The following is an 11,396-nucleotide window of genomic DNA, read 5'->3' as shown; positions in this document are numbered from 1 at the left end:
GGGATGCACAGTTATGCATGTATGAATTTGTAATGGTTTGACTCTTGTAGACCCACTTGCATGTGATAGTGTAGCCTTGTGACATATATATATATATATATATATATATATATATATATATATATATATATATATATATATATATATATATATATATATATATATATATATATATATATATATATATATATATATATATATATATATAGAGAGAGAGAGAGAGAGAGAGAGAGAGAGAGAAAGAGAAAGAGAGAGACAGAGAGAGAGAAAGAGAGAGAGAGAGAGAGAGAGAGAGACATGTAAACACACACATATATATATATATATATATATATATATATATATATATATATATATATATATATATATATATATAAGTTGGGTTCCATACCACTTGTAGATGAGGGCTTGAGAGATGTAGTTCATAGTGACTAGTGAGTGAGGTATTTATTCAGTTCTAGTCTAGTACATTTTTTGTACTCATTTACTATGATCGAATACACCTTTTAGCACCCAAATCACCATGTTCTTTGTATGTTCTTTGAGCCCAATTTTTTTTATCCGATAAAATCACTGATTGAGCCCAATGATACATTAGACCTGATGTGATTCGTGAAGTATCCAACATTCGTATTAAGCTTTGGATGTTGTACGTTACTACTGTTCTTAACTCTCAACTCGTTCATCTTGTTCTTGAGTTTCATTTTCATATCATCGTTCCTTATAATCGATTGTTAATCTGAAATTGGGAATCGATTTCATATGATTTATTCTATAACAAAATCGATTTTGTTCAAGTTGAAGTGTAGAAATCATCAAATTGGTTCTTTAATTTTGATGAACTTGATCAAGAACACTTGAAGGAGGTGAAGAACAGTTTATTGATCACTTTTTGATCTGAAATTTTTGTATTAGAATCATCAATTTGATGTTTGTTGATCTTTGACTTCGAAAAGTCAAACCCAAAAAAGTCAAACTCGATTTCTATGTGTTGATTCGATGAATTGAATGTTGAAATTGGAAGATACAAGTTGTGTTTGGGCTATGGATGTCGAAATCATGTTTGATTTGGGGTCTAATTTCGAAATTGGTTATAATCTTGTTTTTGACTTCGAAAGCTGATACATGAATGTTGTTTGATACTTGCAACTGATTTGGTAATTGGATGTGTTTGTAATCAATATGGATGTCGAATAGATTTTTGCTATGGAGATGCAAAGGCTTCGCATCTTAAATGAATAAGTGGGTTCTCATATAAGGACAATATACATCGTTTGCATCTAAGATGACGAATGGATTAATGGTAAAAAAAACACTGATGTGAATCGATGAAACCGTGGCGTCGAATGTCTTTGGATATCGATTGGGTTGACTGAATAACGAAGGCTTGGAGTCATCGATATGTCACATTGAAAAGGTTAAAGTCGATGGTTGAATGCCTTGGAAATTGTGACAACCGTCAAATTTCGGTCAAGTCAAAGTCAAACAAAGTCAACAAGTCAAACCGGTCAACTCCAATAACCCTTGTATGTTAGGGTTTACGTTATGTAATCACTATACAATTCGCTATTTTAATGAGAAATCATCATTTGGAAAGTTCATGTGTTTGATTTTCCTTAGCCTTAACAGTGCTAAACAACGAACCAAAGCGATAAAACACTATTGCACAATCATCGGGATTGTGTACGACACTAAAACACGGTTTAACGGGGTTTACGAACCTTGCGTTGTGAAGCCGGACACTCAAATTAATCACAAACGAAACCTCTCTAAATCGTTTTCACTCTATCTCTTTCTATTTGAAATCTCTCCCAAATCTCTCCCAAATCTCTCCTGAATCTCTCTCAAAAGTTACTTTAACTTTTTGTAATCATTTGGGTCATCTCGACCCTTAACCGGGTCAAAAACCACTTGAAACGGGTTAAAAACGGGTAAAATAACCTTAAGGAACCAAAACCCTCCTATTAGAAGCGAAAATTCTCATGAGAAGCCTCTCAGGACCGAAGCCTCTCAGGACCGAAGCCTCTCATGAGAAGCCTCTCAGGACCGAAGCCTCTCATTAGAAGCCTCTCAGGACCGAAGCCTCTCAGGACCGAAGCCTCTCATTAGAAGCCTCTCAGGACAGAAGCCTCGCATGAGAAGCCTCTCAGACAGCCCATGCGAGAGGTCTCGCAGACGGCCCCTTTTTACCGGTTTTTCGACTACGACTTCGTTTTAACTCCGTTTTTCATTATTTTAACGTGGGATTTTCACCCAAAACTTTATTTTATAAACTAAGGCCCCAAAATATATAAATCTCCAAGGTTTTTATAAAAATATATTAAAAGAAATAATGGTTGAACTAATTATTGAGGGAATATTTGTTTTTCCTTAATTTATGGCAAAAGCAAACCACCACCACCTCACTCTATGATCAGCCACTCTTTCCCACTACCCCTTGTCTCCTTAGTGGACCTTTACACCCACTCTCCAGCTCTTGCCACGTTCTAAGAGCTGGAGGATTGATCCTCTCTCCTCATTCTCCATAAAGTTCTTTCATTCTACACTTAGCAACCAAAGGACACTCTCCAAAATTCTCTCATCTTTTCTCTCAACTTCAAGAACTTCAAGGCTTTCTTCAGGGATTTCTTTCTTCAATTAGTAAGTATCTTCATCATTCATATAATTATTACACTCCATTCTACTCAAATCATTGATATCTTACACAAATTCCATCTTATTCGGTGTTAGATTCTCGAATCATCAAGACATCTTCTTAGTGTTCTTGGGTTGAATACTTCCTCTCTCTCACTTTCATCTACTGAAACCACATAAGGTGAGTTCATACCCCTACATTTACATGTTTTTCTTAAGTTTTAAGGGGGGAATACAAGTAAAATCATCAAGAACACAATTAAACTTTTTCTATCAGATTACATCAGAAAAGATGAACTTCGATCACGGACTGTTTTGGTCAACTTAAATATTTTAGTTTTCAAAACTGTTCCAGGTTCAAGTAGTTCAAACTCTTAGCTTTAAAATGGCTACTTGCACATCTCCATATGATTTTTATACAATTTATGATGATTTTTACAAAACTACCTGTCATTTCAGAGGCAAACCCGGACCAGTCTGTGATTATGAACATTCTCACCTCTGTTAGAGATCACTAAAAATCATGATAAAATTTACGAACAAACTAGACTCATATTCCAAACTCTCAGAATTTGCGGATTTGGACTTAGAGCTTTGATGATTTTTCTATAAATTTTCTAAGAACAGTAACAGAAACTGTATTCAACGAAAAGTTGCTGTCAATTTCATTTCACCTTGTAACATGTTGAGCAAGGTGTATATCTTTATGTGATTATATGTTATTGCAATATATGACATTTTATCTTAATATTTAGACACACATCAGTTTACAAATGGATTCGGACATATAAAATATAAAGAATAACAAGTGATTATAATCAAAATACAACCGATACATTCAAACATTTAATAAACTATTTTGAATATAGTTTGCATACATTACTACGTACTACCCTTGGTTGATAAACTATAATAGGTATAGTTTATGATACATTACATAACACATACATTTAAAAATGGTACATTTATACAAAGGATATTTTCATTAAGCAAGGTACGGCCATACGGTACCAAGTTTTCATAACACGTAATTCCGGTAATGACTTTGTGAGACATTTACTTCAAATTACCATTAAGTCCTGTATTGTAACCAGAGTCTCCTTGAGGGAGAGCGTGATAGTTGTGTATAGATCTATATTGGGTTTGACAAACCCACACCTAAACTGCATGCAACAGTTAGACCGATAGGTCTGGGGTGACAAATGTCATAACATTTCCGACGCCTGAAGAACGTCGTTTTAGGCAACCTTGGTCATAGTATGGTTATAATAAACTCACATAAAGTATAAATAAACATTGGAATTTACGTGAACTTCATTAAAATTTAACGAGTTTATGTCGATTTAAACTTGCATTGTTTTACTATAAATATGACAAATTACTTGTACATTTCGGTCTTTGGGTTTTAAGACTACATTTACACACTAAGGAAAATATTGGATTTTCTAACACAAATACTACTTTTACAAACGAAAGGCTTTTAATAATACCAAACAAAAGCTTATGAACTCACCAACCTTTGTGTTGACACTTTTTCAAACAACTTGTATTCTCAGGAAATCATTAAACAGGTAACCAAGTGCTTTTGAGGATGGGGCGCTAAGGCGTCTACTATTTCATATTTTGTCAACATATTGTAATTGATTCGTAAACATGTAATTCATACAATGATGTCACTTTTTCAATTATATATATGTTGGTTGTGTTTGCTTCAATTACTATTACAATTGTTGTTATGATACTATACATGAAGTCCTCCACCCCCGGACGTTTCCGCCATCCTTGGTTTGGGGGTGTGACAGAAATGAACACGAACTCGGAATAAAATCGATGTTGGGAATTTGGTGTGATGGTCGAATGATTGAATCAATTTCGAATTGCATCGTATATTATGTCGACAAGAGAAATTAGGATTGATTTTGAAGGGTTGAAGGATTCGTTATGGGTATCGATGTCGATGGTCGTAAGCCTGATTTCAAAGGTTATGGGTGCCTCATCAATATTCGTCGAGTCTTGAGTCTTGATGGTATATGCTTCGATGTCGAGGGTCCTTACAAGGATTCGATGTCGAGGATCCTTTGTCGAGTATCGATGTCGACTGTTGATTCTGTACATGGTTCGATGTCGAGGATCTATTTCAATTTCGAAGTCGATTTTGGTCGTTATCAAGCTTCGATGACGAATAGTCCACTGGTACAAGTAAATTGGGGAAGAACACAAACTTTTTCAGTTGGACCCCTGGAATTTCAACGAAGTGGCAAAACATACATAACTTCGAAATGGGAACAAAAGAGGAGTTAAAAGCTGAATTTTTGTTTCGAATCCCTGGACTTTATGCAAAATGGCATAATTTACCCAGTTTCGACATTGGGCTGAAAATTCTGAGAAATGAGAATATTTTCGAAACAGGCCCCTACAGTTGATGCGAATTAACACTTTATGCCCAGTTTCGCAATTAGGGTAGAGTTTCGCATCTTAGGCTATTTTGGGCGCACTGGGTCACTGCAAAATTTCGAAATTGACAATTTCTACCCAAATTTGTGAAATTTCATCAAAGGCGGTCCGTGAACGAATTCGAAAAAAATGAGATTTTTTGTATTTTTCGGGATTTATGCAAAATATTTATGCCATGTGTTAAGGAGGAGTTTTGGATAGAAAAATTCCGAATTTGAGCGCTTTCTCATCCCTTTTTGGTTTTATAATCATTTTTTGATTATAAGAATGGGGAGAGAAATAAATATGGGAATTCGAAAGTTGATTTTTTCATATTACGCGGACTTGAAGACCAAAGTGACCTTGAGAAACGAAGTTTATGAAGTGATTCAATTGGAGATTTAGAAGTGATTAGTTCATGATGGGTTTGAACTTATTAAAGGTTTTTGGGGTGTGCTTATAAGCTCAAAATTGGGTAATCTTGTGGAGGTTTGGATACTCCTAATTGCCTTTTGATGCTCGATTTGTATAGTCTCACACTCTAGAACCCGTATTGGAAGGTCATTGAAGAATTGAAGATTTGAAGTTCATCTCTACATGTGTCATGCTTGAGGCTTGGTTCGTGAAGTTGCTTGATTTTTGGAAGATTTGAAGTGGGTCATCCATTCTTAATTTTGAGGGGGAGAATGTTGGGGTGCAAAGTTATGCATGTATGACTTTGTAATGGTTCGACTCTTGTATACCCACTTGCATGTGGTAGTGTAGCCTTGTGACACGAGAGATAGATAGATAGATAGAGAGAGAGAGAGAGAGAGAGAGATGTAAACACCTCTATATAAGGTGTGTTCCATACCACTTGTAGATGTGTGCTTGAGAGATGTAATTCATAGTGACTAGTGAGTGAGGTATTTATGGAGTTCCAGTCTAGTGCCTTTTTTGTACTCATTACTATGATCGAATACACCTTTTAGCACCCAAACCACCATGTTCCTTTTGTGTTCTTTAATTCCGCATGCCAAATCAAATGCTCTTAATTCACATCAGTATGCATTGTGTGTATTGTGGAATATATGGTATACTAGGGAACTCACTAAGATTTTTGTTGACGTTGTTAAATTAAATGTTTTCAGATTGATCAGACATGAGAAGGAAGGGCGCGTCATGATTATACATCACATCGGTTTTATATTGTTATTTCGACTTCCGCTGGTTTTTATAATTTAACTATGGCTTAAGTTTATGAAATTTAAACAATTGAATGTTATGATATGATTTCAAGGAATGGTTTTTGAATGTTTACTCTAATTTTAAATGAAAATTTTGGTTTGAAATTTGGGACGTTACAACATGTCGCCGTTCTCATCCGCCACCACAACCACCCACCCATTCTTCATCCTCGCTCATCTATCTTCATGGACCCTACACACCCCTCCTCATTTCTTGCACTACACATATTGAAGAACAAAAACCTATATCTCCCCTTCCTTTTTCTACCTTTCCAGAATTCATGAAGATGTAGATGAGTTTTGTGGAGAAACCTTTGTAGAAATCGATGACCATACATCGACCCATTTATATAAATCCATTGTTGATGCATACTACTCCTTCTCCTCCTCCTCCTCCTCTATCTCTCTCTCTCTCTCTCTCTCTCTCTCTCTCACTCTCACTCTCACTCTTTTTCTTCTTGAGTTCTGAAACCACCGGGTTTTGGAAAGATTGAAATATTTCTAATACAAATCCACCCCTTCTAAACATCAACTTCTGGAAACCCGATTGACGCAAAAATAAATTTTTGGGTTTTTTAACATCATTCTAACTGTAAACCTCTGGTGAAAAAAAGATTGAAAGTGTTCTCGCCGACTTTAGAAAAAACCATAAAATGCAACACATTTCATTAGATTTGGTATTTTTTTCATGTTTTTTTGAGATTTTTTCTGGATTTAATTTCACCAGGTTTGATTCTTATGCATATATCATTAATTTAGGTCGTAGATTTCATCAAGTTTGATTTCATCATATTTTTATGCAGATCACGTACTGTTTTAGGATGCAAATTTCAGATTAGATTTTAATTTCTGGTTAGGGTTTAATTTTAGTATTTGAGTTTTGTTTGGTTTTGATTTTGATTTTAGATTTAAATTTGGTAACTAGTGGTGATGCCGGAGGTGAATGGGTTTACCGAAGATGACTGGTGTTGGTACCAAAGGTGAACATTGTAATGTTGTCTATGATTATTAATATTGAGAGGATGAATGATAGTGTTGAATGGACTCATTTAAATTAATATTGCTAAAATATTTAAACCAACAACAAAAAAGTTAAAAAACAATAAAAATTGTATAATAGTGATTTTAGGTGTGATGGACGAAATATGAAACAAAACCAAACCATAAAATAAAAAAAAAATTATTGACCAAACATGTAAACTATTCAAACTATAAGGACCATAATGTGATTTACTCTAAATTTATTAAAATACAATTGATTAGATAAAAATATAATGCTCGAGAGGTTCCAAGACCACATAATTAAGGTAAGGCTGGTGGCCTAGATAGAACATTACACGTGGCAGCAACCGATTTGAGACGTCCTAAGGGTTTGGATAAGAATATGGATACCCTTCAAGAAAAGCACTTTCGACTAAAAAACTAATAGCACCTACACTTGTGCGAACCAAAACACAAATTCCTAATCCTCCAACTCAACAAATGGCATCCATGACAATGGCTTCCTCGTTCCTTGGTGGCTCCGCCGCTATCGCAGTCACCAAGCAACCCTCTACCACCGGTCGCCGGGGATTGGTGGTGATGGCCAAGGCCTCAAAGGTAGCCGGAGTTGAGAACACTGTGGTGGATGAGAAGAAAGAAGGGAGCAGCATCAATGGAAGGAGGGACATGATGTTTGCAGTTGCAGCAGCAGCTGCATTCTCCATGGCTAAAGTTGCATTGGCCGATGATGAAGAGCCGAAGCGTGGAACTGCAGCTGCTAAGAAGAAATATGCACAGGTCTGTGTGACGATGCCCACTGCACGCATTTGTCGTAACTAGTCACATCGGGTCTATGTATGTTTTATATCTTTAGCAAGTTATATTTGTGTATCGAGCATATGTAAAATTGAAGATGCTTTTGCTTATTTATTTTATGGTGTCTTGGAATAACAACTGTTTATTCTGCTCACGAAATGCTATCGTTTTCTTTATTGTTATTGCATTCGATCCTCGTCTTTGATGACTTAAAAGAAGTAATGAATAAACAAGAAGTATTTTTGATTGCATATGTTATCATAATTGGGTATTCAAAATCGGAATTCAAGTAATTTAATCAGATATGGATTCAAATATATGAACATACTTAACATCTGTTTATATGTGGAGATAACGATTACACATGAGCAAACAAATCCATGACTTTTCCAACAAAGTCGCGGAGGGGAAGTGGGGCACCAAATTTGCCTTTGTTGACATTTGTTCAAACGAATTTCTATACACAACTAGTAATTCGACACTACTAGAAAAGCAGAATGATGGAATGAAATCCGTTGGAAATACTGACAACATATCCACAGAGAATAAAACCTCTAATTAGCAACAAACATGGCAGATTAGCCACAGAAAAGAATTCGTCGATGATTACCCAGGAAAATCATAGAAAATGTTTTCTAAAAAGATTAATATCCTTCGAAAATCTATGAGAAAATAGCGGCCGAACACCCATGGAAAGCTTTTTTTAAACTTTATTCCATCGGAAATCGTTAAGTTTATTTTTTGAACAATCGAATTTTATTGAACCAACTAGTAATGGGCTACTGAAAACACAGGAAAATAATTACAATGAATTAAATAGCTAAAATGAAATTTTGTAACCAAACTACTCAATTGATTTAAGTTTTTTGTTCTTATGACCAAACCATTGAAAAGAATAAACAACAATCGTTTCAAATATACTATCTTTACAAAATTTGGTAGCATCATAAACACAAGTGTTCGGAGGTCCAAATCACCCATATGATGTTCATTATTTCAACTTTCTTAACGTTGGACAATTTTCTTTTATCAAACCATGTAAAAAACCTCCAACAAAGAAACAAAATTCTAGAAAATCAAGTCGAACCAACGACCAATATAAGCTCCACCATTCCACACAATAAAAACACATGAGGCACCTTCTTGTTATACTTTCCAAAAAGAGGACACAAAATGGAATCTAAGTCTACTCCACATGTCGTCAAATTGTATCTTGTAGGAATAAGATTTTGTATGTGTTTTGAGTGTATGCGTGTGTATGTATGTATGTCTATGTGTATGTATGTGTAGGTATGTATATGTATGTGCAATGTACATATGTATGTGGGTGTATGCCTATATATATGTATGTGTCTGTGTATGTGTATGTGTACGTGTGTATATGCACATATGTCTATGTGTATGTGTATTTATGTATATATATATATATATATATATATATGTATGTTTGTATGTATGTATGTATGTATATATGTATGTATGGCAGTGTGTTGGTGTATACACAAATGCATACATATATAAATATACAATGATAAAATCATGTTCTGAGTAATTGGTTCCGATGGTGCATACACATGTACATATATGCATAATATATTGGATGGTGAATGAAGGTATTCTATGTATAATAACAATGTACAAAATATGGAGCGAAAAAGTGATGGTTGTACCTCAATAATTACAAAAGAATTCTGGCCATAGGTGATCCATCGGGTAATTAGCGACAGATTACCAACGGATTGTGATAGATCGTAAGATTGTCGGTAATACATCGTTAAATTACCAATGAATTATCGTCCTGTTATATGCCTGCCGCTAATTACTGACAAATTAACCAGAATTAGAATTTATTTACAATTTTTCGAGGTTTAAACTTAATGTTTTGGCTCCCTATATTATACAACATTGTTATCCATGAAATACCTTTATTTCATCAACTTATATGTATTATACACATACATACATGTGTTCACATTTGGAACCCCACTATCTAAAACATGGTTTATATATATATATATATATATATATATATATATATATATATATATATATATATATAACGGTTGGTCCTAAAATATGCAATCACAATAAGTACTAACACATAAAATCCTTTGTAACTAAATTTTGGTAATTAAATTCAATTTCTAAAGGCAAGAGATTAGTCTAAGATACTTCTCAGATTAATAAACAAACTCTGCATTAGATCTACTTCTAAGAACTTTTAATCTAAGACACACCTCAGATTGATAGACAAACTCTCAGATCTACTTTTAAGAACTTTCACAAAGAAGTTATTAGCATATATATATATATATATATATATATATATATATATATATATATATATATATATATATATATATATATATATATATATATATATATATATATATATATATATATATATATATATATATATATATATATATATATATAATAAATTGTCATATGAATTGGGAGTCTTCTATGATTAAAGGCATATCCATATCTTTCAATTTGAAATTTGAACAAACTCTATATTCTTATCGTCAAGCATTCAAGAGTTTGTTATTCGTTGGATTACTATTCAGGATAAGTTTTTGATCTTCACACAACTGAGCTGATACGCGAACTCTGTCATTGTGGCTTACAACTATGTGTTAGCTTAGCATACAAAAGGTTGTCAATCATCAAATCATGAATTTTGACTCTAAACCCCCAATGTAATGAGGTCAAAACATAACAACATCTATATATAGGCTATACTACGTTCAAGTCTCTTTTTACAAATTAACAACTTTTACAACAACAAAATTTACAAAACACTACTAAGTTAAAAGATTGTATTGAAAATATTTTTATCCTTTCGTAAGTCTTTTATACTTTTATCCATTTCAAGGGGCAGTAAGATATCAAATCCCTTTGCAAGCTCTTTCTTACAGTTCATTCTTTGTACAAACAGGTGACCTGTTATAGCCTTTGGGATATCACGTGTTCATAAAACCCATTTGACCATTTCCATCTTTGTACAATACCCTATGCTCCAGTTTTATATCGAATAAGAACTCTGATGGTTTCACTCTAGCTAGAAGCTTAGCATTCATTAACCTTTTGTTATAAGGTAATAATGCTCGAACTGACTTATTTGAATCTTTAGAAAATGTAACAAGTTCTTCCTAAAAAATGATGTGCATATTGCACACTTTGAATATCAACTCTGACAACATCATTCTCACTCTTTGCAAAGTAGCCCCTTATAGTTTTCAATCAACTTCATGATTTTGATCCATTCATTGAACCCAAAGTTTACCACATCAGTTATCATGA

At 33.9% G+C, this 11,396-nt stretch overlaps 1 protein-coding gene across 1 annotated transcript; it reads left to right on the top strand.

The window, feature by feature from the left end:
• Nucleotides 1–7,703: 7,703 nt before the first annotated feature.
• On the top strand, nucleotides 7,704–8,272 carry LOC145120745 (photosystem II 5 kDa protein, chloroplastic-like). The gene has a single exon (XM_079056545.1). The coding sequence runs from the start codon at nucleotides 7,776–7,778 to the stop codon at nucleotides 8,112–8,114; it is 339 nt and encodes a 112-aa protein (XP_078912671.1). The 5' UTR covers nucleotides 7,704–7,775; the 3' UTR covers nucleotides 8,115–8,272.
• Nucleotides 8,273–11,396: the final 3,124 nt, after the last annotated feature.

This window comes from Lactuca virosa, chromosome 6, assembly GCF_052849685.1.
Source record: "Lactuca virosa cultivar CGN04683 chromosome 6, Lactuca_virosa_CGN04683_v6, whole genome shotgun sequence".
Lineage (NCBI taxonomy): Eukaryota > Viridiplantae > Streptophyta > Magnoliopsida > Asterales > Asteraceae > Lactuca > Lactuca virosa.
The sequence above is the reverse complement of the archived record's forward strand: the minus strand, read 5'-3'. Positions and strand labels throughout refer to the sequence as shown.